This window comes from Lepus europaeus, chromosome 7 (genome assembly GCF_033115175.1).
Source record: "Lepus europaeus isolate LE1 chromosome 7, mLepTim1.pri, whole genome shotgun sequence".
NCBI classification, from domain to species: Eukaryota; Metazoa; Chordata; class Mammalia; order Lagomorpha; family Leporidae; genus Lepus; species Lepus europaeus.
This window is the reverse complement of record NC_084833.1, coordinates 15,759,319-15,786,032: the sequence shown is the minus strand read 5'-3', so window position 1 is coordinate 15,786,032 and position 26,714 is coordinate 15,759,319. Positions and strand designations below refer to the sequence as shown.

General features: G+C 36.9%; 2 protein-coding genes and 1 pseudogene across 2 annotated transcripts; all 3 read right to left on the bottom strand.

The window, feature by feature from the left end:
* Positions 1–2,499: 2,499 nt before the first annotated feature.
* On the bottom strand, positions 2,500–3,450 carry LOC133764279 (olfactory receptor 5W2-like). The gene has a single exon (XM_062197951.1). It carries the CDS (start codon positions 3,430–3,432, stop codon positions 2,500–2,502), a length of 933 nt encoding a protein of 310 aa, XP_062053935.1. The 5' UTR covers positions 3,433–3,450.
* A 9,609-nt stretch (positions 3,451–13,059) lies between these two features.
* Positions 13,060–16,420, bottom strand: LOC133763658 (olfactory receptor 5I1-like; annotated as a pseudogene).
* Positions 16,421–16,588: 168 nt separating this feature from the next.
* Positions 16,589–17,548, bottom strand: LOC133763657 (olfactory receptor 10AG1-like). The gene has a single exon (XM_062197454.1). The coding sequence runs from the start codon at positions 17,540–17,542 to the stop codon at positions 16,589–16,591; it is 954 nt and encodes a 317-aa protein (XP_062053438.1). The 5' UTR covers positions 17,543–17,548.
* Positions 17,549–26,714: the final 9,166 nt, after the last annotated feature.

The following is a 26,714-nucleotide window of genomic DNA, read 5'->3' as shown; positions in this document are numbered from 1 at the left end:
ATACAATTCTAACAGGGAAATACGGTTATGAAACAATGGTTTATGTCATGCTACTATTTGTTATAGCTTGTTTTAACTTCTATAGCAAACACTAATTATCTTTTAAATGATGGAAATTTATTAATCACAGTTTTAGAGACTGGAAAGTCCAAATCAGAGCTCTGGCAGATTTTGTGTCTGGTAAGAACTCATTTCAAAAATCATTTTTAAAATGATTTATTTACTTGAAAAGCAGAGTGACAGAAAAGAGGGAAAACACAAACACAAAGAGAGGTTGTCTGTCACTGGTTTACTCCCCAAATGGCTGCACCAGTAATGTCTGGTCTAGGCAGAAGCCAGCAGCCAGCAGCCAGGAACTCTATCCTGGTCTCCTAATAGGCTAGCCCAATTACTTGGGCTGTATTCTGCTGCCTTCCCAGTACATTAGCAGGCAGCTGGATCAGAAATGGAGTAGCCAGGACTTGAACTGGCACCATGGTATGGGATGCTAATGTAGCAAGCAGCAGGTTAATATGCTGAGTCACAACTCCAGCCCCTTGGTGAGGATTCTTTACCAGTTCACGGAAAGCTCTATCTTTTTGTACTCCTGCCATGACAGAAGATATGGAAGCACTCAGGAAATATTTTATAGGGAGCTTATCCCATTTGTGAGCACTATGCCTTGTAAAATCATCACCTTTCAAAAGCTCACTTTATGAATTAGAATTTCAACATATAGGAAAAAACCATAGTGGTAAGTCATACTTGCAAAACAGCATGGGTTAATTGAGAAAATAACGGTATAGGCAGACACCCATAAAGCCTTTTGTCTAAAACAAGAATCTGTCAGGTTTTTCCCATTATGATACCTTCTAAAACCTATGGCATTTCCCCTCAGTCTCCTGGAAAGTGGAGGAACTTCTTGGGCTTTACTTCTATTCTGAAATGTTTTCCTTGAAGGATATTTCTCATTGTCATCTGAAAAACCTGAGAAGTCCAGTGGCTTTTAGCTGCTGTAATTATAAAGTATAATTAAGAGTGGCCCTGTGTCTTATACAGTCCTTCAAACATATGGCCATATCCATGTTTTCTTAACAATTTAGAGATCTAGCCCTTAGGAAACTAAAGAGAATGATGAGCAAGGCAAATAACCACATCATACACAGTTGGAGGCTGTATACTTCTCATGGAATTTTTATCTATCTCTCTATACACTCATTACCTTGGTATCCACAAACATTTTATTAGTTTCACAAAAGTGATTCTATGTATCTTCTATTTAATTAAAAAATGTACATGAAAAACAGAAATGAAAGGTTTGTTTATCATGGTGCAATAATTTTTGAAATCCATGCATACAAATGGTCTTCTAAAAGTCCATGAAAATGCATACTATGAAAAATTAACCATAGACTGCAAAAGACATTTTCACCAAAGTGAATATACTTTCACTCCATTTTCCACAATCTTTTTCAAGTACTCTCATATAAATAAATAACCATTAGTTAATTTTATTGACATATAGTAAGGTTCAAGACGCTTCTGTTATCTGGTATTTTTATTATACATTTCCTATTTAGTGTCTCCCAGGAGCAGGTGTTTGGAGATAGGGGTGGGCTGCTCAGTCTTTGAACAAAGAATATTTGCAATGTCATACTGAAGACACTGGTTTACTGGTTTAAGAAACAGGATAATAGTACTAAGTGCTTCATTAAGGAAACGTTGTTTAGAAACCACAGAGAGTTATTTAACAAAGGTTGATAAGAGAATTGTAAGTAAATGTCCCTGGAGAAATGATGGAGAAGTTGAAGATTGTCGTGAGTGGAAGCGCATGTGTTATACTAAGGTCCTTTCATGTGCTCTTCATAACCTAACCTGGTTGCTCTTTGCTTCCCAGACCACATGGACCTGTTCACCTCTGGACAGCTTTAATGTGAAAACCTCCACCTACAGTCCTTTTTTACTGCCACTTGTATCTTTTAACATCTGAGATTTAATATCTCCATCCCAAGACGACTTTCTCCTGCACATTGAATGTAGAAACTTTGCTCCATATTAGAGACAATGGACTTTCAATTCAATAATTTTGAGGGACATTGTGAATTATTTAATGTTCAGTTTTAATGTCTGTTATTCCCACTAGAATATAAAATTTTGTAGTACAGAAAGTACAGGATTTATCATAAAATACAAAATATCTAAATGTTCAACTATGCAATTATTGAACATTACTGAATCTAAATATAACTGAAATAATGCCACAATGAAAGAATAAATAAATCTTTGGAATGATTGAAAGCTATAAATATTTTCCATAGATTGTGTTTTGGCTATTAATTAAAGACACATACCAAAAACTGACATTTAAAGAAGTGCATTATTTTTAATCATCAAACTTTACTACAAGTTCTCTTTTTCTTAAGCTGTTGCAATTTTATTTTTTGTGTACTAAGGAAAATATAATTTTAAAACAACACCAATTGTTATTAACATACGTGTACCTGGGTCTAATGTGTATATTTAAAACCACCTTTTATTTTTCAGTTTTTCCAGAGCCTCTTTCACATCCTTGTTCCGCAGGCTGTAAATCAGAGGGTTCAACATAGGAATCACTAGGGTGTAAAACAGTGAGGTCCTCTTGTCCTCATCTAGAGAGTAGGAAGAACTTGGCCTGAAGTACATGAAGAGCATGGTGCCCTGGAAAATGGCAACTGCAGTTAAGTGGGAGGTGCAGGTGGAGAAAGCTTTGAACCGTCCCTCAACAGAGCGGATCTTCAAAATGGATGAGATGATGTAACAATAAGAGACAAGAACTCCCGAAATGGTACTCAGTTCAATAAAACCAAAAACAGTGAAGATTGCCAACTCATTGACCTGTGTATCTGAGCAGGACAGTAATAGCAGAGGAGGGACATCACAGAAGAAATGGTTAATCTCATTAGACCCACAGAAGCATAAGCGGATTGTTAATGATGTATGTAACAATGCATCTGCCATTCCCACTAGGTAAACCCCAGCCATGAGCAGGGAGCACACCCTGCTGGACATGTTGACTGTGTAGAGCAAGGGGTTGCTAATGGCCTTGTAGCGATCAAAGGCCATCACTGCCAGCAGCAGACACTCAGAGTCTACAAAGATACAGAAGATCAGGAACTGCAGAGCACAGCCATAGAAGGGAATGGACCTGTCTGTGGCAAATATGTCGACCAGCATCCTGGGCCCAACTGCAGTGGAGTAGCAGAGGTCACAGAAAGAGAGGTGGCTGAGGAAAAAGTACATTGGGGTGTGCAGCCGGGAATCCAGTCTAATTAAGATGATCATTCCAAGATTTGCCAGGAGGTTAGTGAGATAGACAAGTAGAAACACACTGAAAAGGATCAGTTTTGTATCAGTGTTAGTGGTGATTCCCAATAAAATGAATTCATTTATGGATGAGCAGTTTCCTCTGTCCATTTTTCTTTATTTTTCTCTAATGTATGAAAAAATGGTAAGACAGGTAGATATTTAATTTTTCTATGCATCCATAGAATATCTATAAGGAAATCACAAGGTATGTCTGTAATTTTGATTTTAGTCCTCAGAAAAATAATCTGTTGTGAGTTACTCTGTAAACAAGCAATGCATGTTTTTGGCAATAATATAAATATCTGAATTAGGGAGTTGGGAAACTTTGAAATCTAGTTGTCATTCACGAAGTATGAGACTTTCTACAAGTTCCTTCATTTCTTTGCCTTACTCTTCTTAGTTCTGGAAGAATACTCACACTTTTTTATTGTATTGCAGTCTCATTATATCTTCAAAACCTGTGCAAGGAGAACCAGTCTTAGGTACCTTCATGGAAACAGGAACATTATTTAATTTTTATGTTCATCAGAGGTTAGAAGGCCATTGTATTAGTTTTGAAACAACGAACCTTTTGATGACCAAAACAGAAAATTACTAGGCACATTTCTTAGTCTATTTTTTGTCTTTTTTTTATTGGATGGAAGTGATAAATGTTTATTATTGACTTATAGAAAATATTTGTGGATTTACCACAGTGTTCTTTATCATTTATAGGTGGGATCTGAAGTCAAAAAGAGCCTCCAGACAACTAAAAGATAAAAGCTAACCACAAAATTAAACTTCACAACCTCACATATATTTTGTAACTTTTTTTAAAAAAGGTTTAGTTTTGTATTCAGGGGTCAGAGAAAGACAAAGAGGCATAGACAGACAGATACAAATAGGGAGAACTCTCACCCACTGTTTCACTCCATAAATAACCACAATATCTGCGACTGGATTTAGGCCAAAGTCAGTAGCCAGGATCAATCCGTATCTCTTACATGGATTAAAGGAATCCAAGTACTTGAGCCATCATCACTAACTAACATCAATAGAAATCTCGAACTGGGGGCCTGGTATACATCATAGAATGTGAGACCTGGGCATCTTAACTGCCGTTGAAACACCTGCTCCCTGCACTGGTTTCTAGATGCACTAGACTTTGTCTTAAAAATGAAGATACACTGAGGGACAATAGGATTTCGGAGATACATGGGCTTCTCTTTCTTCACCTCTGTGTCTGTGTTTGTGTCATCTATTTAGATATGTGTATGACTCCTTATGTGTAAGAATTAATATATAGGGATTGAATATTTTTGAGCTTTTTAGGCCTAAGTATGCATGATCTGTGGTCCACATGGATATGAATTTGTACATATTATTTGCAACATGATACATCAATTATTAGTTAATTGACACACAGAACCCCACTTCCTAAATTCACATATAAACTCACCCCATGCTAAAGGATTAAAGCATTTCTAATAAACCTAGATTACAATAGCAAGTAAAGTACTATTTTGTGAGCATTGTTTTGTTCAGGGAACATACATCTGAAAAGAAAATATTATTTTAGCTTATAAAATTTCAAAATACACTCAATTATGTAAACTCTTATGTCTGATTTACAAATCACTCATACTTTTCTTCAAGAAAAAGGTATAATTTTCAATCTATATCCTAAATTTTAAAATTCAGGACCTTACCTGTGATGAGCAAATCTTCAGTAGGTGAATGCTAGGCACGAAGCATTTTATTTTACCTGATTGCATTTGGGACTTGAGTCTCTGAACAGGTTCCCTCAGGCTTGGGATTATGAAAACATGTGATCAATTATGTTTCTGGTTCTATATTTTCCCCTATGAATATATCCATGTCTCTTGAAATGAAAAGTTTACTTCTTTATTACTGTCACGCAACTGCTCTGTGTCAGGATGAAAACTTCTAATTAGTTTTATGTTATAGAAGTATTATATACGTATAAATGCATATAATATAGGATATAATCTATATCATCCTTGTCCAGTTAAAGCAGAATCTAATGAAACTCAACACACTACTTGATCATTTTGAAACCCTTTACATTGCTATTTTTTCTTCCATTCATGAAGCAATCTTTTTCACCATCTTAATGGACTGCTACTTGCTTTCAATGATATTTTTAATGAGATATAATGTGTGCACTTTAAAATTACCGTTTCTAAAGTGAATACCTTTTTGGATGTTAATCCTCACGTTTTCATAAGTTTGTGCAAAGTTATCACGACCTACACACAGAAAAGTTTTCATCACATCCACAGGGAACTCATCCCCATTAGCGGCCATTCAAATGGCTCCTCTCCCCTTGGCTCATGAAAACTATAATCACCATTCTGGCTTTATATGTTTGGGTATTCTGGGCCTCAAATATAAACAACATTGCAGAACATGAGGTCTTTTGTGTTAGTCTTCTTTCAGTTAGCATGGTGCTCTCAAGGACCCCTTTTGTGACCAAACCACGTTCAATTTTATGGATGGAATACTTTTTGTTTCTTCATGCAACAGATGATGAATGCCAAGATTGTCTGTGCCTTTTGGCTATTAGGAAAAAACTGCTATAAACATTCATCCCAATAAAACTAAAATACATCGCTTACTTCACTAACTGAAATCATATTCCCATCCCCCAACCATCCACAGATTAAATGTCCATGTCACATTCTCTACACTCACTCAATTCTTCCTTTAATTACATATGATGTACTCATGTCAGAATTCTTTACTATATTTAAGGCTGTATGTGCTTTAAATTCCCTTCTGTCCTTAGTAAAAGAATTTGCAAGCATAATTGGATACTAAATATTTTTAACTATTTTAGGCTGTATAATGTGTAGAGTAGTAAACAAACATCACACATTTTGTGGGTCTTAGGATTTTTTTTTTTAACTATGAAATCTCATGTGTAAGAATGACTCATTTAAGAACCGTGCTTGGATGAGTTTTTATAAAGGTAGGCTATATGTAACCTCAGTTTAATTCCAGTTATTCCCTTACTTGGAAACATTTATATTTTCTTATGAATGATAGAACATTTGACAATGTATCACTGAACATGATAGGTAGTGGAGCAGCAAAGATGAAATTTTTTCTACTTATCTTGATGTTACACAGTGTAGATACTGACACTAATAAATGCCTGTTTATGTTATGAATTTAAGAGGCATAAAAAATCTATGTTGATGAACCAGCACTGTGGTGTAATAGGTCAGGTCTCTACCTGAACCAGTGATGCAGGATTCTCTCTTTCTCTCTCTTTCTCTGCCTTTCAAATAGATAAATCATAAAAAATATGCTGAAGGGCAGGCACCGTGGCTCAGTAGGCTAATCCTCTGCTATGCGGCGCCGGCACACCGGGTTCTAATCCCGGTCGGGGCACCGGATTCTGTCCCGGTTGCCCCTCTTCCAGGCCAGCTCTCTGCTGTGGCCCGGGAGTGCAGTGGAGGTTGGCCCAAGTGCTTGGGCCCTGCACCCCATGGGAGACCAGGAGAAGCACCTGGCTCCTGCCTTCGGATCAGTGCTGTGCGTTGGTCGCATGGCGGCAGCCATTGAGGGGTGAGAAGAAGGAAGACCTTTCTCTCTGTCTCTCTTTCTCATTGTTCACTCTGTCAAATATATATATATATATATATATATATATATATATGCTGAAGGATTTTATTGACGAGGCCAAGGAAACTTCAGCTGGCCGACAAGGTCACAGCAGAAGGTCTGTCTCAGCAAGGCATGAGAAGGACAGCTGCGGTCCTCTTGGTGGTTTTAAGTTTGATGGGAACTACAAGCTGGAGCTTCCTGGTGGTCCTGCTAATGATTGCTGTATTCCTAATTTTACGGAAGAGCACTTAGTCTCATAACCTCCAAAATGTCCATTGCCTTGTAGAATTTTAATCAAGCAGAATGTTAGTGTAGAAGAAAGGGTTAATGCCTTATGCTAGGTTGAGCTGTTTGTAGAAAAGAATTAAAAGGCAACAGGCTCTCTGGTATATACTTCCCACTAGAATAAAGATAGATGTTAATAAAGCTTCAGCAGAAGTCAGCTTGTGAAGAGCCCTGGCAGCTCTGCCAAGAGTTGGATCACTGGAAATGGACCTGCCCTGGAGTCGAAGGATGCCCAGGTCAGAGCCACAGATCTTATTGGCTCTAAGCTGAAAAGCCCTTCACTCAGCCCAACTTCCAAAGTGACCACTGCAGCTGAGGGGATGGTCAAGTAGGGTCAGCAACATTGCAGGCAGAACTGTAAATTTCTTGTTAGAGATGCCCCCTGCCTTTACCTGGCCAGCTCTCCTCCCAGGCCAGCCAAGTCATGAAAGTCAACAGAGTGCCTTCCCCTAGGAGGTTCACACCTCCCTTAGGATATACCCCATGTGAAGAGATAGATAGGTCTGGGCCTCTGAATTTACAAGGCCTAAAGCCCAACAGATTATTATGAAGCCCCTTCTATCAGGTTCTATTTGCCTCTCAATCAGAAAAATTACTTGTGGCTTAGACAGAACCTTTCTTAGCTCCTCTAATAATGACTCTGTCCTTTGTTCTAGGCCCTGTCTAGTGCACTTGGGCCTCATTCCTTTGTAATCATAACCTCTACTCTACCACCAATGGCTCTATTCCCAACCTGTGTGTACTGATGGTCCTCTTCCCCACTTAATGCTGTATAATTGTTCAAACCTGGTAAATGCCACTCTTAGGATCATTGGTTACTATCCTCACTCTGTCTTTTATGACCTTGTCTAAATATGATCAGAGTCGGCAAACTTGGAAGGCTTCCATAGCCTTGCCAACTCATGACAACAGCCTAGGATGGTTACTGGCGCCATAAACTAGAGTGTCAATTTGTTGGGTCAACAATAGGAGCCACTGTGCACTTGTTCCTCATGTGGGATCTCTGTCCTTAATGTGCTGTCCATTGTGATTTAATGCTATAACTAGTACTCAAACAGTATGTTACACTTTGTGTTTCTATGTGGGTGCAAACTGTTGAAATCTTTATACTAAATTGATCTTCTGTATATAAAGAGAATTGAAAATGAATCTTGATGCAAATGGAAGGGGAGAGGAAGCGGGAGAGGGGAGGGTTGCAGGTGGGAGGGAAGTTATGGGAGGGGGAAGCCATTGTAATCCATAAGCTGTACACTGGAAATTTATATTCATTAAATAAAAGTTAAAAAAAATTAAAGCTTTAATTCACTATATGCTACAAATACTACAATGGTTAGGATGTCAAAACTGTAGAATAGTGCTAAGTGAACCTTTAAATAAGTGCAATAAAGAAATTAAAAAATTACAGAAAGAACTGCAAAGAGGGGATACATTTTAAAAAGGGTCTACTTTGAACTTGGGGCTTCTAGTAAAGATTAGATCAGGAAGGTACTATTCTAGCTTATGTAGGCAATTTCTGCATAGTTCAGCAGCACTTGAGGCCTTGGCTTGTGTGGGCAGCCTGTTATCTTGCACCTGTCTGTGATTGTTACCCATGCTCTAAATATGCCCTTGAAAATCAAAAAAATTGTAATTAGGAAAAATGGACAACAGGCTTTTCACTGTAAGAAGAAAAAATCATTATGTGGCTTATGATATAAAAATAAAGTCTGGTGCTCAAAAGCCTGAGCCATGCCATCAGCCTTGCTGTGAGTGTCTATCATTTCTTCGAGCACCGACACCTCTCACACCTTGAGGCCCCTGGACTGGCTGGAGCTGGTCTCCGGCATTTTATTTTTATAGCTTATTTGTATTCCATTGTGTATATATACCAGAATTCCTTTGTCCAGTCATCAGTTGATGGACATCTGGGTTGATTCCATATCATAGCTATTTGTACTCTTGAGGAACAATGTTTTTTTTCTGCTTATTACCTGTTGAATTCTTTATTTAGGGTAGGGTTATGCTTGTGATTGTGTGAATTGATAGTGTGTCATTGTAAAAGTTAATAATAAGATAGGAAGGGGGATTAGGGTTGGAGTGAAGGATGGAGGGAAGGTAAGGTGGGAAGTATAATTATGCTGTTAAAACTGTGTATATGAAATGCATACAATTTGTTCACTCTATAGACATAAGAAAAATTTTAAATGCTATGTTGAAACACGATGTGTTTGCTCCTGCTGTGTGGGATGTTCCTTAATCTTGGCTAAGTAAACACTGAGTATGTTTAACCAAGGATGTGAGACACACACTTACAAGGAACATTACAAGACAATAATGAAATAAATTGAAGATGAACACAAACAGCTGGGAATACTTTCCTTGTTCAAGGATTGGAAGAATTAATATCAAAATATCCAAATGATTTAGTGATTCATTGTGATTCCCTTCAAAATGTCAATGACATTCCACAAAATTAGAAAAAATCCTAAAATTAGTGGGAAAACACAAAAGTCCTGGAATTGGCAAAGCAACACTGAAAGACAAACATCAAGATGGGGACAGTGTTTGGTACATTGGTTTAAGACGTCTGAATCTCAGATCTGAATGCTGGGTTCTGATCCTGATTGCAGTTTTTAGCTAATTCACACCCTGGAATTCTAGGTGATGACTCACGTGCTTGTATCTCTACCATTTATGTGGGAAACCAAAACTGAGTTCCCAACTTTCAGCTTATACCAAGCTTTGGCTAAGACCCAGCCACTGGAGGCATTAGAGTGCATATCCCTAGATGGGGAATTGCACTCTCTCTCTCCCCCCTGCCTCTCTCCATCTCAGCTCTAACTCTGCCTTTCAAGTAAATAAAATGTGTGAACAAGCAAAAGCAGTTGAAGACATCACAATATAAAATTTCAGGACATGCTATAGGTCTATTATAACAAAAATATCATGATACTGGCATGAAAAATAGATATATAGACTTGTGAAACTGAATAGCAATCCTAAAAATAAATTCAAACATTTACAAACTTAATCTTTGAAAAATACACTAAAACACTTCCCAAGGAAAGCCAGTCTCTTGCATAAATTGGCAAATTTAAATTTCTACATACAGGATTTTGAACAAGATCTGTTACCTTGTACCTTACACAAAAATCAATACAAAATGGATCACGGCCAAAATTTAAGGCCTGAAATTATGAAACTACTAGACAAGACATACAGGAGACACTGATAAAGACAGTGAGTTTCTGGATAAGACCTTCAAAACATAGACAATAAAAGCAATACTAGTCAAATGGGATGTATCAAATATATGTATATTTAAATATGTAAATATATACCATCAAGCTTTATGCACACAAACACACACATAGCATAACAGTTTGTGGATACCACACTATTTGGTATTTGGATATTTATAAGTATCTTCACTGAAGAATACCCCTAACATAATCATACAACATTCTTTCTTCACTTGAGGATCTGCAACATGATATATCCCATGATTACATTATGAAATATTAATATTTCCACTACAGAATTACAGAAAATAGTACATATAAAATTTACACATGAAATTAATATTGCAAAATGATGAAAATTGTTAAATCTTTGTGTAATCATTAGTTCTTTTTTATATTTTTCTGCATTTCTAGGAGTATTTTAAAATAAAAATTTTAAAGGAAAAAGGCTGTAATGTAAGCATGCATGTGTAGCTTTCAATCTTGGTGAGGCCAGCACTGTGGCATAGCTGGTAAAGCCACTGCCTGCAGTGCCGGCATCCCATGTGGGCACCAGTTCGAGTCCTGGCTGCTCTACTTCCAATCCAGTTCTCTGCTATGGCCTTGGAAAGCAGAAGATGGCCCAGGTGCTTTGGCCCCTGCACCTTCATGGGGCACCAGGAGGAAGCACCTGGCTTCTGGCTTTGGAAATATGCTGCTCTGGCTGTTGTGGCCATCTGGGGAGTGAACCAGTGGATGGTAGACCTCTCTCTCTGCCTCTGCCTCTCTGTAATTCTGACTTTCAGTTACACAAATGAAATAATAATAAAAAACAAATCTCTGTTCTCTTCTTTCCAAATGAAGGAACAAAAACGTTCATGACAAGCATTGTTGGTCACAAACTAAAAGAATCTTAGGGGAATTTAAAACTGGAAAAAAAATTTTTGCGCTATCTCTGGTGGATTTTTTTTTACAAAGATTATGTGGATATTATATAGTTCATAGTAGATATTAACATCATATCATAAATATCTATTATCATAGAATATTAATCGTGTACTGTAAACACGTCAATTACTATATTGCATTTTGAAGAGATGCATTCTCTAGTTTCAGTTTCCAAATGTATGATTCTCATGTCACAGTACACCATGGTATGTGGGTTTATTTTCCTAGGAAGATGCCAGGAAAACTACATGACACATTAGGTAACTTATTTCTGTTTGTGGAAACTAGAGAAGGACGTTCTATATATTCAACAAAAATTTCACATAAAAACAATAAGTAAAAAAGCAAAACAAAATAAATATCATACTTTCTAATTAAATTATATTGTTCAAAGCTGTTTAGATAGTTGCCAAATTACTTTGCAGTAAGATTGGAAGTAGAAGATTACCAATACAGCAAACTGTTGTGCAGCAAATTTATTTGGTTTTTGCATTATTGCTCTCCTAACATATCGCCTCTTACTCTTATTTTACATTTCATATAGTAGTCAATGTAAGATATTACATAATAGCAGTCAAGGGTTGAAAAGGAAGCTCATGGTACTTTCTGCACTTCACTCTATTAACACCATTAATACAACAACCAATGATAAAAGTAGAATTTTTTCCCCATTTTACTGTAAGCTAACTGAAGAACTATTTCAAGTTACTTGCTGAAATTGATACTCTGCAACCAGGTACAGAGGCCACATTGAACCAAAGCAAGGTGGTATCTTCTCTGTCTTACTAATCCATTCTTTTTTTTTTTTTTTTTTTTTTTTTTGACAGGCAGAGTGGATAGTGAGAGAGAGAGACAAAGAGAAAGGTCTTCCTTTTTTTGCCGTTGGTTCACCCTCCAATGGCCGCTGCAGCCGGTGCATCGCACTGATCCGAAGCCAGGAGCCAGGTGCTTCTCCTGGTCTCCCATGCAGGTGCAGGGCCCAAGGACTTGGGCCGTCCTCCACTGCCTTCCCGGGCCACAGCAGTGAGCTGGCCTGGAAGAGGGGTAACTGGGATAGAATCCGGCGCCCTGACCGGGACTAGAACCCAGTGTGCCGGCACTGCAAGGTGGAGGATTAGCCTGTTAAACCAAGGCGCCGGCCTAGTAATCCATTCTTAATAAACATATCCATAAACACTTTTTTGGAAATAGTTACTATTTTCATTAAAATAATATGAGAAAATTATCTTAGTTAAAACCCCTAAAAATAACCATTTAAAATGTTTAGGCTATTTTTTAAGCAATTTTGAAGTTTTCCAGAATTTTCCAGTGTCATGGTTTATGTAATACATTTGGTTTTGGTAAAAAGGATTGCATTACTGAATCCCTATTTGCAAAGTTGTATGTGCACTGGTAACATTGTTGCAGGTTCACAGGGTTAGTATTTGGGGTAATTGATAAACACTGAATCACTGAATTTTTGTATCTTATGAGGGATCTACCTTGCATCTTTGAGCTTTCTTAGCTGTACCTGCTGAATCTCAAAATGAAAACCAATGGACTCAGTTTCAGGATGGCAGTGGTGTAGAACACAGAGACCACCTTATCAGTGATCAGAGAAAACAGGCATCTGGGCCTTGAGTAAATGAAGAGAAGAGGTCCCTGACAGATGGCCACAGAAGTCAGGTGAGTGGCACATGGAGAGAAGGTTTTATTTTTCCCAATGGTAGAGAATATCTTTAAGACTGAGAAAAGACTGATAAAGTGGAGAAGATGGTGCTGATGATGAGGATGGTGATGATGATGAAGATGGAGAAACTGATGACTTCAACTTAGTTGCTATACAAAGACAGAGCAACTCATTACCTGATGTGTATGTGCGGAAGAGATTAAAAGCGGTAAAGGGGCTGGTGCCGTGGCTCACTTAGCTAATCCTCCACCTGTGGTGCTGGTATCCCATATGGGCACCGGGTTCTAGTCCCAGTTGCTCCTCTTCCAGTCCAGCACTCTGCTGTGGCCCAGGAAGGCAGTGGAGGATGGCCTAACTCCTTGGGCCCCTGCACCCGCATGGGAGACCAGGAGGAAGAATCTGGCTCCTCGCTTCGGATTGGTGCATTGCACCGGCTGTAGCGGCCATTTGTGGGGTGAACCAACGGAAGGAAGACCTTTCTCTGTCTCTCTCTCTCTCACTGTCTAACTCTCCCTCTCAAAAAAGTAAAAAAATTAAAAAAGCAGTAAAGGAGATCGTGGAAGAAGTGATAATTGACATTTTTCTCACAGTGTTTCAGAATAAAGGCAAAGGATGTATGGATCAGAGAACTCTTGTTGCCTCTGATGTTTTACTAGACAATCAACCATTCACAGATGCTCCAAGACATCACAGCTGTGTACAGTAATGAATAACAGATGGCCATATAATGGCTATACACTATGGAAGCCAAGAGCATAAGTGCAGAAAAAATAAAACTGGGGGGCATATTTATAATAGGAAATATTTGTGTGTTTTTACTGTAACAGGAAATTGATCAACCTTTGGAAACTGAGAAATAACAAAGGTCTACAAAGGATAGGCTGCTAAGGAAAATAATACAAAAGAGTTAGAAGGTGAGGATATATCCTGATTGACAGCATCGATCTAATGTTTCACCATAAAGTCATACCTTACAAAATCATACACATGAGGAACAGTCAATCTGTAATTCAGGTCAAGATGGCAACCTTAACTGAGCAAACTGAGTTACCAAGGCATAGTTTCAGTATATAAATTCCCTCTTTTGTGCTATTTTCTTTTTTTCAGAATTCTAACATATTGAAATGTTATTTTGATGGAAAGACTGTTATTAGATATAATTACAAGGTTTTTTGTATCAGCAAATAAACATATGATTCAAAGGGTAATCAAATAAAGAAAACAATCTTAAAATTGTTTCAAATATAAACTCAAAGAGATACATTTAAGAACTTGGTAACCATCCCATTTCATTGCAAGTTTTATTTTATTTATTTATTAAAAGATTCATTTATTTGTTGGAGAGGCAGAGTTACAGAGAGGCAGAGGCAGAGAGATGGAAAGAGAGAGAGAGAGAGAGAGAGGTCTTCCATCTGCTGGTTCACTCCCCAAGTGGCCACAATGGCTGGAGCTGCGCAGATCTGAAGCTAGGAGCCAGGAGCTTCTTCCAGGTCTCCCATGTGTTTGCAGGGGCCCAAGGACTTGGGGGCCATCTTCCATGGCTTCCCCAGGCCATAGCAGAGAGCTGGATCAGAAGTGGAGCAGCCAGCACTTGAACTAGCACACATATGTGATGTTGGCACATCAAGCAGAGGCTTTACCTGCTACACAACAGCGCTGGTCCCTATATTATTTTTCATTAATGACTATTTCTTCCACTGGACAATTATCTTCTGTGTGCAAGAATCACGGTATGATTTTGACATAAGAGCTGGCATAGATAATTAAAGGAATTATAAAATAATGAATGTGGTTTTATGATCATATAAAATGTATATTATGAAAAATGTATGCAGAGTATGCATTGGAATAAAAATCATAGGTAAATATCTTAAATCTTCATTAAAACAATCTGTTCTCTTCATGAGTGGGAGATGGGAGGCTTGTGGGTGTGAGGGAAGTTATGGGGGAGAAAAAGCCACTGTAATCCAAAATCTGTACTTTAGAAATTTATAATTGTTAAATAAAAGTTAAAAAAAGAAATACATGAACTGTTTCCATTTATACAAAGAAAATGTAAAATAAAAAATCATAACACATTATAAATGATGTAATGAGTTGGCAAAGGGAAAGAGGGTGATTTACAGGAAAAGGAGCTAACATTGTCTTGTGCACATACCCTAGTTAGAACATCAGAATGAAATACTTGTGAGATGAATTTTAAAAATCTCTGAAAATAAATTGCTGATTTGAGAGTCTGGTATCAGAGGTGTGGAAATTCATGGTTCTGTTGATTCACACTTACCTGCTTTGATAAAATTATCAGTTCAAATATTAAATAATCTCAAACAATAGAGAAAGGGATAAAGCATGAAAAGTTCAGAAAGTAATGTAAGTAACTCTGTCGTCATTAGCCAATTCTGGAAATAATTTCCAAGTCTCTGACTTCACACTCAAAGATACTTTCTTTTGTTTTTTAATTTATTAAATATTTTAATTCTTTTAAAATGAGGAGCAAAATCACACACACAAAGAGAGAGAGACAGAGAGAGAGAGCAAGCGAGAGAGAGGGAAAGGCAGGCAGAGTTGTCATCATTTCTTTCACTACCAAAATGCCCTCATTAACCAAGGTTTAACTAGGCATAATCTGGGAGACCGGTTTTACTCCACTCCACATCTCCTACATGGGTGGGTATCAGGGATCCATCTTCTTGAGTTGTTATCCACTGCCCCCCATAATCTGCACTAGCATAAAGCTGGACTAAGGATAAGAGCCAAAACTTGAATCCACGCACTCTGATATGGGGTGTGGATATTTCATTGGGTAGCTTAACTGCTAGGACAAATGCCTACCTACTACATATTTTGTCTCAAAAATTTGAATTTCCATAGGAGTTTGTGTTTACTGTGTATGAAGAAAGAGATTAAACAATTAAAAGTAATTTACCTTGGGACCATAATATAAAAGGAAGAGCTATCTACAAATTTAAAAAAAAAAATGAGACAAGCAGGGTGGTTGTGATATAGAATGTGTTCTTGAGGGAGCTGTTAGAGAAGTAAGTGTGCCTAGGCTTTGCATGGATAGCTGGTTACATATACTCTCTAACACATTCAATGCTGTAAAAGCTCTTGATTTTGCAAGTATGTTGTGGTGTGGCACAACGATATTCATTTATAGACTCATTCAACAAGCATTCATTATTAAATTAATTGACAAGTCCATATACAATGAAATGAAAAAAAAAGCTATGAGAAAATATATGTATGAATATTTAAGAAACTATTTAGGGAAATTACATCCAAGCTTATAAGTCCCAGGGAGTAATAGACTGAGTTCTACTCTCATGGGGCACTCAGTCCACACTGCAATTTTATCTCTGAGAAAGTAATATTCTTTAGGCATGGAACATTAAAGATAGATCAGTTGTCCAAGAATAGGAAAATTCAGGTCAATGTTTACAAGAAAAAAATCACAGAACAAATTGATTAATTTCTGGAAGGGGGAATGTGCAAATCTGAAATGTTTCACTGATAACAGTTTGACAAGCACCTAAAACATCTACAACTGAGCTCAATGCACCATTCTGTTAAGAAACAGTTTTCTTAGTGCTGCAATGAAATCCTTATTCCTAAGGCTGTATATCATGGGATTAAACAGGGGAGTCACCACGGTGTAGAAAAGAGAGAGCAGTTTGTCGGTTCCTGCAGAATGATTGGATTTGGGCCTCAGATAGGTGATGGCAGCAGATCCAAAGAATAAAACCACCACCAGCAGATGGGAGGAACATGTGGAGAAGGCCTTAGCTCTTCCTGTGGCTGTTGGCAGCCTCAGAATGGTGGAAATGATTTTGCTGTAAGAGGCAAGAATCAGCATAAAAGGGACTGCAGCGACCAACATAACTACTACATAGACAGACACTTCATGCACAGAAGTGTCCCCACAGGCTAGCTTGAGAATGGGGGGTATGTCACAGAAGAAGTGGTTAATTAGGTTGGAGTTACAGAAATGCAGGGAGAATATTTGCCATGTTTGTCCTATCTGGACTGGGATTCCACTGACCCAGGAGCCAACTGCCAGCTGCACACACATCTTGTGGTTCATGACCAGAGGGTAGTGCAGAGGGTTGCAAATGGCCACATAGCGGTCGTAGGACATTACAGCCAGGAGGAGGCACTCCGTGGCCCCCAGCATAAGGAAGAAGCACATTTGGGTGGCACAGTCCAGTAGAGAAATGCTTCTATCCTGAGTCCAAAGATTGAAGAGCATTCTAGGGAGGGTGACAGACACGTAACAGATTTCCAGTGAGGAAAAATTTGCCAGGAAAAAATACATGGGTTTCTGCAATGCAGGCTCAAGGCTCGTTATTATTATTATGAGGCTGTTTCCAATTAAGATAGTCAAGTAGATGATAGTGAACACCGCAGAGAGTAACCCTTGGAGTTTTGGAAGGTCAGAAAATCCTAGGAGGACAAATCGCTTCACTGTGGTAACATTGACTTCTGCATTTTCATCTTCACGTTTCATCTGTAGAAATGATTCAATCAGAAGTACAAATTATGTCCCTGCCTCTTACTTTGTTTTGTTAGGTCTAAACCAAAATGATATAGCCCATTTTTCTAATACTTATAAGATCAAAATTTCTAACTTCCAGGAATTCTAATGGTTAAGTGTAGTTTTTTTCATTACTAAAAGTATCCCTATAAAAAGTGTTACTCTCTTTTTTTCTTCAAACACTTACATTTCTTTGTTTCTGATGATGAAATATATTATTTATTTATTTATATAAAGATTTTAGTTATTTATTTGAGAGGTAGAGTTACAGATAGAGAGACAGAGAGAAAGGTCTTCCTTCTGTTAGTTCACTCCCCAAATGGCCGCAAAGGCTGGAGCTGGCCAATCTGAAGCCAGGATCCAGGTGCTTCTTACTGGGCTCCCATGTGTGTGCAGGGGCCCAAGCACCCAGGCCATCCTACACTGCTTTCCCAGGCCACAGCTGAGAGCTGTACTCGAAGAGGAGCAGCTGGGACTAGAATTGACAACCATACAGGCTGCTGGCACCGCAGGTGGAGGATTAACCAAGTGTGCCACAGCGCTGATCCCAAAATATATTATTTAAAACTTTTCTTTCATGTAAATCCCAAAAAGCTCAAAATCTAAATTTATGTTCAAAATAGCAATGATTTCTTTAAGTTGTTATGTTTTTGTCCTCATTTCTGAAATATATTTTTAATTATTATTAATTAAAAATTCCCAACACAGTCAATGTCTTATAAAACATTCAAATTGTCTTTAAGGATGAAATTGGTTCATCTGTATACATGATAGCTTTTTATAATATTTTCAAATTTCTATTCAGCTTTGACATTCTGCATATCTAAATACTTCATTAATAAAAGTGTATTAGTAACATTACCATTAAAAACAAGGAGCTTCAAAACCTTCATGGCAAATACATTTTATGAGAATGTTTAAAAACATTTTTGTGTTAGAATAAACCTATTTTTTAATTCATTTTCCATTTTCATTTTTGAAGCTCCTCATATTGTGAGATTTTTTAAAAGTGGGTTTGCATTTCAATGTAAGGTCTGTGAAATCAGCACCTGTACTTTTTACTTATGTTTTATAGTTGGATAAAATGATATCAAATGTGTTTGTTCTGTCCAAGAATCCTCCTGAAGTAGGAATCAGTCTCACCTGACTTCTATCTGTGGAAAGCAAATCTAAGTAGAATATGCACATCTGAATTACACATTTATTGTATAAAGGAGATATCGACTGGCATCTGATATTTAATTACATTATACAAGTCCTCACTAATCACTATTATTCTATTGACTTCATGTGCTTTACAGTCTTTTCCCATGGTTTCTTCGTGTGTATGCAAATTAGCATGTTAGAATATGATTATGCTTACTATGTTCTTTTCCTACCTCTATGCCTGTGATATAAGCTGCTTTTGCTAGTTTACACATTTTTCTATGCACTACTGGTCCCTAGCCAATATTTAGTCTGTGTTGTAGATTAAACATGCATAGGTGGACCAGTAGGCACTAACACAAAGAAGCAACTAATTTGACTTGTAATTTATCCAAATAATTAGTAGATGCAAATTGTAAGTCAAATATACTATACAATGCATAGATTGGCTGATTATGACTTATGTTATAGAGGAGAAAGGCCTAAAAACACATTCTGGGAGTGTTAAGTGTGCATGCTGATTTAGATTTCAGCTTCAAAAACCTCACACAATGGGACAGTAGCAATAGCCTGTGCAAAACCTGTGTATCCTGAGGATTTTCTTTGAGGAAAAAAAAAAAACTAAATATAAATTTACTTTATCTTCTACAATATTCCAGACTAAACATTAAGATGTTTAAGATATTAAAAGCATTGCATAGTTTCATATGTTTCCGTTGAAACTGTGACTGTAGAGAATTTAAAATTTCTGTATCTGTGTCTCTATTATCGTAAGAAAATAGTAGCTAATAATGAAATTACCATGATTGGATTTCAAGTGGATAAGACTACACAGGTATGCTTTTTATTTCAGTATACTATCCTGAAAAGATTAGTCACATTTTACTTAAATAGTATTTAAGTTTAATTAAATCATGAACAATGATCACAATAAAGCAGAAACTCCTTTAAATCTAGTAGGATTGGATATAAACGCATTTCTTTTTTTAAAATAAAGTATTAATAAGATATTTTAATGAGAAAAAAGCAAAACAAATCTTAGTCTCATGTTTCTCTCCAAAGACACTCAAAACTAGTTTTTCCCTGACCATCCCTTCTAACCACAACTTTGTGACCATGTAATAAAGGCCAGTTTAAAGTTGTTTTTTTTTTTAAAGTTTAAACACTTTTTTAAAGATTAAATAATGAGGCTAGCAAAAAGCTACTCAATACATACTTCCCTTATATCAAACAAGCGAATATTTCAGTGCTATAAAACTATACAGAATATGTACAATACACATATATTCACAAAGCAAACACTATAGGTTCAGGACATATTTGAAAAAGCATGATATTCACATTGATTATAGTAACTCTAAAAATGATTGTAATGTTGAAACAGCAATTTATTAAAAAATGCATTCCAGTAATGTCAATTTACTATCTTGCTCTTTGGTTGTAGAAAGCCATGCATTTTATGAGATACTAGTTCATGACTTAATGCATATAAAATATGTTAATATCTAAAATAATGATGATAATGATGAAATCGATGATAATTTTAATGCACAGGCTCATTATATGAACAAGTACTTTGCCTTTTGGCATTATTTAACTTAAAAATAATTAAAGTAAGAAAATAACGGACAGTATTTGAATAAAGTTTTTGAAGTTAAAAAACAATAGTAAATTTATAAATTTTCTATAATTAAGTGATCCTTTCTGGTGTTAAAAATATAGGCATTTAAAAATAAGTTTGCGTTGGACAAAAGTAGCTCATGCTTACCTATTCTGAATGATGTTAAATACAATACTAACCTTTAATGACTGGAAAAAGAGAGGAAAATGAGAAAGCTTTTTTTAAATGTTAGCGAACATGTTTGTGTATAACAGATATATTTTTATATAATCAGCTTCTCTCATACATTCTGTTGTAATAGCTAGTAATACTCTGAACATACTTAGTATTCTCTGCCCTGGGGATCAACTCCATTCCCACGTAATATTCTAATTGAAGTAAACTATTCTGCCTGCCACTCAAAGAGTTTGGTATAAGAAACAAAAATACACTGGCTGCACTAATTCTTTAAATTCCCAGGCTCTATTCATTTTTTATAATCATTAAGAAATATAAGCATTCAAAACATCAGAAAAGTTTAACTACATTTTGCTTATGATATCAACTAAAATATTTTTTAAAAATCAAATATACAGTGCTTTAAACTAGAGAGACTTTTATTTCTCTGTTATTGAATACTCAGATGCAAGAGTTGTAGTGCTGAATGGAAAGTATTCATATTCATGAATCTTTTTTTTTTTTCTGACAAGCAGAGAGAGAGAGAGAGAGAGAGAGAGAGAAAGGTCTTCCTTTACCATTGGTTCACTCTCCAATGGCTGCTGTGGCTGGTGTGCCGCGGCCAGCGCACCTCGCTGACCTGAAACCAGGAGCCAGGAGCTTCTCCTGGTCTCCCATGCAGGTGCAGGGGCCCAAGGACCTGGGCCATCCTCCACTGCACTCCCGGGTCACAGCAGAGAGCTGGCCTGGAATAGGGGCAACAGGGACTAGAATCCGGTGTGCTGGTGCCGCAGGCGAAGGATTAGCCTATTGAGCCACGGCACCGGCCCAACATAAATCTTCTGTCTGAGTATCCACATTGGTCTCATCAGACTCAGACTACTCATATGGGAGGAAAATGAAGAGAAGTTCTCTTACTTCCACCTTTTTTAGTTGTTTAGACTAGAGAAGGCACGCAGAATTTCCAGGCTAATCCTTCATCTAAAATTTAAACATAAGACCACACTAAGCTAGAAGAGAGGCCAAGAAAGCATTCCTGGTCTGCCATCCGATTGGATAAAATTCTCTATTTCTGTAGAGACTTTTTCCAGTGCTCAAAATCTAAAATCTTCAAGTACGGTCAAAAACTTACTTATAAAATAACAGAATAAATGTCTGTGACACCTGTACTATAGATACAGTCACAGAGAAAGTACAATGGAGGAGAATGTCTACTCTAACTATAGAAAACATGAATGTATTTGCATGTATGTATTTATAAAGATTAATGAATTAACATATTTCAGATTTTAGAAGCGTCATGCCTATATACCAAAATCTATTATAACTATTCAGAGTGTAGGTTTATTCACCAATTTGGCATTATGTCATTTTGTGATTTTTCTCACTTTTAACTTTCAATATTATAATGTGTAACATTATCTCATTTTGGACTAAATTTACATTTTAATAATGGTTAATAGTGATGAATATCTTTGTCTTCTGTATATCCCCTTTTGTAAAGTATTTATTCAAATATTTTGTACATTTATTAATTATTTCTTCTCTTACAGTTGTGCTTTCAAAATTCCTTGCACTTCAAGTGCATTTCAAATATTCTCCCAGCCAGTATTTTCATTCTCTTAACCATCCATACCTTTATTATCATCATATTAAAATGTGTGGTGGTTCTGGTTTATTTGTTTTCCTCAATTTCTCAGTGTCTTCTACTGGAGATTGGAGAGTACAGAAATGGACTTCTTTTTAAAACTTTATTTGTAGTATGCAAATTTCATGTATTTCCTATATACATTTTTAGGAACATAGTGATATTTCCCACCCTACCTTCCCTCCTGCCCACACTCCCACCCTTCTTCTTCCTCCCTCTCCTATTCCCACTCTTAACTTTTACAAAGATCTATTTTCAGTCCACTTAATACTCATAACATTAACCCTACACTAAGTAAAGAGTTAAACAAATAGTATGAAGAAAAAACAAAAACAAAAACCCTGTTCCTCAACAGTAGAAATCAGGGCTATAAACAATCATCAAATCTTGAAATGTCAATTTCACTTCAGTACATTAGTTATTAGGTACTCTAATTTGTGTGCAGCAACCCATTTCACCTTTGTAAGCAAAATCAAGTATGCATGTCAGTGCAGAGATTTCTTTCTGCTTGTTCCAACCACAGGGGAAATTTAACCCAATGATGGGATAGCTTCTACATAAAATGCAGTAGGACAATGACTTCTCCTTGGTAGAAGCATTTCTTCCATGTGCACGAGGCTTCCAAACACAACAGGGTCAATATTTCAAGGATATGAATCAAAAATACTCTCAGTGGGTTATGACGTATAACAGTTGTAATTATGAGAAGGGGCACTCTGACCTCCACATTTTATTTACAGCCTGATTAATTATGATTGTAGGTAAAAACCATGTTGATCTAGGAGTTTTTGTATCATATATACCACACACCAATGTGGTTTTGTTTTGTCAGACATCATGGTCATACAGATTCACAGATTCAGCAGGATATTCTATCAGCATGAGGCAGGACTCAAAAATCAAGCTCCTGTAGACCTGACTTTCATCCATCTCATGATCTGATTATGTATCCGACGCTAGCTCCAACCCACACAGGAACAAAGAACATCTACACCCTAATCACACAGCAAGAGATCTCCCACTGCTAACTCACATGAGCACAGCAGTCCAACACATGTGATAGTGACCTCCCTGGGGCGGCAATGGGGAGCAGTCCTGCTGTTTTGAATGTGACACATAGAAAAGAAACAACAAAAACTGTGGAGAACACTGGTGCTGGCGCAAATTGGTGTGCATTCGCCATGTTGGCAGAGTCACACCTCCCCACCTGATTAAAAACCACCAACCAGCTCCCTTCATTGTGCCAGTTGTTGGAAATTTTGATTATTGATTTGTAATCTAGCATCTAGGATATATACAATTATTCATGCCTATGTTGATTTTTAACCATTATTTTAAGCATTATTTTAATTAAAACATGATTTAGTGGGAAGACTAAGCATTTCTATAGATGTATATGTAAATATATATATATATATACACAACTATATCATAAACATACAAAAGTGTGTTCATATTATACCTTAATTTTTTATAAAATCAATGATTTTAGTAATTTTAGAAATCTAAGTTCTCAGGGACATCAACTAAATCATTTTTAAATAAGGAAAAAATTCAATCCTGATGGTTAGTATAGAAAGAATAAGAATAGCTATTTGCAGAAATGTGGATTCTTTTTTAAAGCATTATTTTATTCATATGAAATGCAGAGTTACAGAGAGAGGGAAAGTCACCGAGAGAATCTTCCATCCACTGGTTCACTCCCCAAATGGTCACTGTGGCCAGTGCTGGGCCAGACTGAAGCCAGGAGCCAGAAGTTTCCTCCAGATCTTCCATGTGGATGCAGGGGCTCAAGGACTTGGGCCATCCTCCACTGCTTTCCCAAGCATGTTAGCAGAGAGCTTGATCGGAAGCAGAGCAGCCAAGTCTCAAACCAGAACCGATACAGGATGCTAGTGTTGCAAGTGTAAACTTAACTCATTATGTCACAATGCCAACCCCAGAAATGTGGCTATATTTGTTTAAACTGAAAAACTGAACTTAGTCAACATTGGAGTAATGAAGGTGCGATGGATGAGCTCTGAATTGTACCATTCCAGGGAGTAAATGGAAAAATCAGAAAAATAATCTCCACTGAAATGATGCAAACTGGCAGCCTTGGGGAAGCTTTCTGGATTGACCATGTCCTAAGTGATATTTTATAATGTATCAGTCAAGAAAGTGCTCTTACAAGTACATATTTTTGTGTTCATTAAATGCCTCCTCTCTACCGATATTTCAAGATGGGTAACAACAAATAGCCACATCAGGTGCATACCTTGAGTCTGTTTAATTGTGATTAAGCCAGCAAGTGTGGAAGTTGAGGACAGAGATAAGTAAGCTATGTTTGGCATGTAGTTGTTTATGCACTGAGTAGTCCAGATAATTTCTTGTCATTTTTGAAACCCCACCTGGGAGTTACGTTTTCTGCTTGCCTGCATGGGTGCTTCCCATTTGTTTACTTTCTTCGTTGTACACACCCCTTGCTTTCTAGTGAGGTGGGGATTTCATCAATCTAATACCACTGAAATTAATACCCTTTTAATTTTGGCAAAAGGGGTTCTAAATAATTTTATTTAATTCATTTTAATGGGAATTCTTATAGGCAATAAACGTGCATATCTATGGGTACTATGTAAGGTTATGATGGATGTATGGATTGTATAATCTCCAGTCATGGTAAATACGTCTATCTCCTTAAATGTTTAATAATTCTTTATAGTGAAAATATCTAAAATTGTATCTTCTAATTTTTGTAGAAATATTTACAGAACAGCAGTATTGACTGCAGTCACTCTATAGTGGAATACAATCAAGTCTTCTTATTCCTATGTAGCTATAACTTAGTAGCCATTAATCAGCCTTTCCACACATCCTCTATTTTCTTACCTTCAGAGAATCTGGAAACCACCATTATGTTTTTATAATGTGAGGTCATCTTTTTTTTCAAGACTCCTTATATGAGCGATATCATATGATATTTGTGTTTCTGTGATTGGTTTATCTTGCTTAATGTAATGACTTGGATTTCCATACATGATGTGGATGACAAGATTTAATCATTTTTAAGGAAGAGTATTATTCCATTGTGTGAATATGCCACAGTTTCTCTACCATTCAACATGGATGGTAACTTAAGTTGATTCCATTTCTTGGCTTTTGTGAATGGTGCTGGAGCAAACATTAGAGTCCAGATGTCTCTATGACAGACTGATTCTGTCTCCCTTGTACATATAGTGTATAGTTGGATTGCTGGATCATATGGTGATTCTATTTTTAGTTCTTTGAGGAAACTGCATACTGTTTTGCATAATTCATATCCTAATTTACGTTTTCATCAACAGAATTCCCTGTACTCCAGATCCGCACCAACACTCCTTATTTTTCACCTTTTTTATATTAACCAATCCTGCTGGAGTGAAGCAATATCTCATTGTTGCTTTGATTTGCATTTCCTTGGTGATGACTGTTGTTGAGCATTTTCCATGTACCTGTTGGCCATTTGTGTGTGTTCTTTGAAAAATGTGTTTAGTGCATTTTTCCCAGAAATCTTTTATTTAAAGTATACCAACTTCAAGCATTTCATAAATACTTTAGGAACCTAGTGATTCTTCCCACTCGCAGTCCCACCCTTCGTCCTCCCTCTCCTATTCCCATCTTATTTTTTACCAGGATCTATTTTTGTTTAGCTGTATATACATAAGATTATACTAAATAAAGAGTTCAACAATTGTATAACACCTTTAGTTTTTGCTATGAATTAGTATGTACTTATATTTGCTATGTACTAACTCCTTGTTCAATATATAGCTTGTAAATATTTTCAGTCAACTTGTAGATTGTTGTTTGTTAATGGAAACTAAATGTGTTTGTGTATTTCAATGTTTGTGGTGATCTTAATTCTAAAATGCCCATGTAATCCAGTGGAGATATTGATGAGGGTAAGCTCAAACCACCTAAGTGATTAGCAGCAAGTACTCCACCAGTCTTAAGAAACTGATGCATTTGTATTACCCAAGAGCTTTACAGATCATTATTTCTTCTCTAGTGCATATATGAGGAATATGAAGTTGTTCTTGGTCACTGTTTTCTGCTGTCTTTTCAGGCTCATTTTTCCTTCAAGTACTTCCTCGTCCTCAGGGATGCTAAATTCCCTAAGGTCACTTTCTGTTTTGCCAGGACCCAGGATGGTTTTCCTTTCTTTTTAGTAAATCCAGGTAAAATTCACATGGTGGAAAATTCTCAGCACTGTATGACCATCCCCTGCCTGCTTAGAATATTTTATTCCACTCATAACAACCCACTCCCTCTCCCTCCCTTCAACATATGGGTACCTTTATTCTCTTTTCTATCTGCAGAATTGCCTATTCTGTTTCTCCCTGTAAGTGGATTACACCACAAATGGATCTTTGCTCCTGGATTCATTGAGTTGGCTTGATGCATTCCAGTTTCCTTTATGATGCAGTATGTATCAAGAAGTTAAAACAGCATCAGCCTCCTAAGGAAGGGGCTCCTGCAGGTCAAGCTGGCGGAATATAACCCACCCACTCTGATTTGACTGACTGCCACCCACTGCCACTCCAATTTAAAGTGTC

What these genes read in the sequence shown, in the direction of transcription:
- LOC133764279 (XM_062197951.1), bottom strand. Translation starts at nt 3,432, where the DNA reads ATGGACAGAGGAAACTGCTCATCCATAAATGAATTCATTTTATTGGGA.
- LOC133763657 (XM_062197454.1), bottom strand. Translation starts at nt 17,542, where the DNA reads ATGAAACGTGAAGATGAAAATGCAGAAGTCAATGTTACCACAGTGAAG.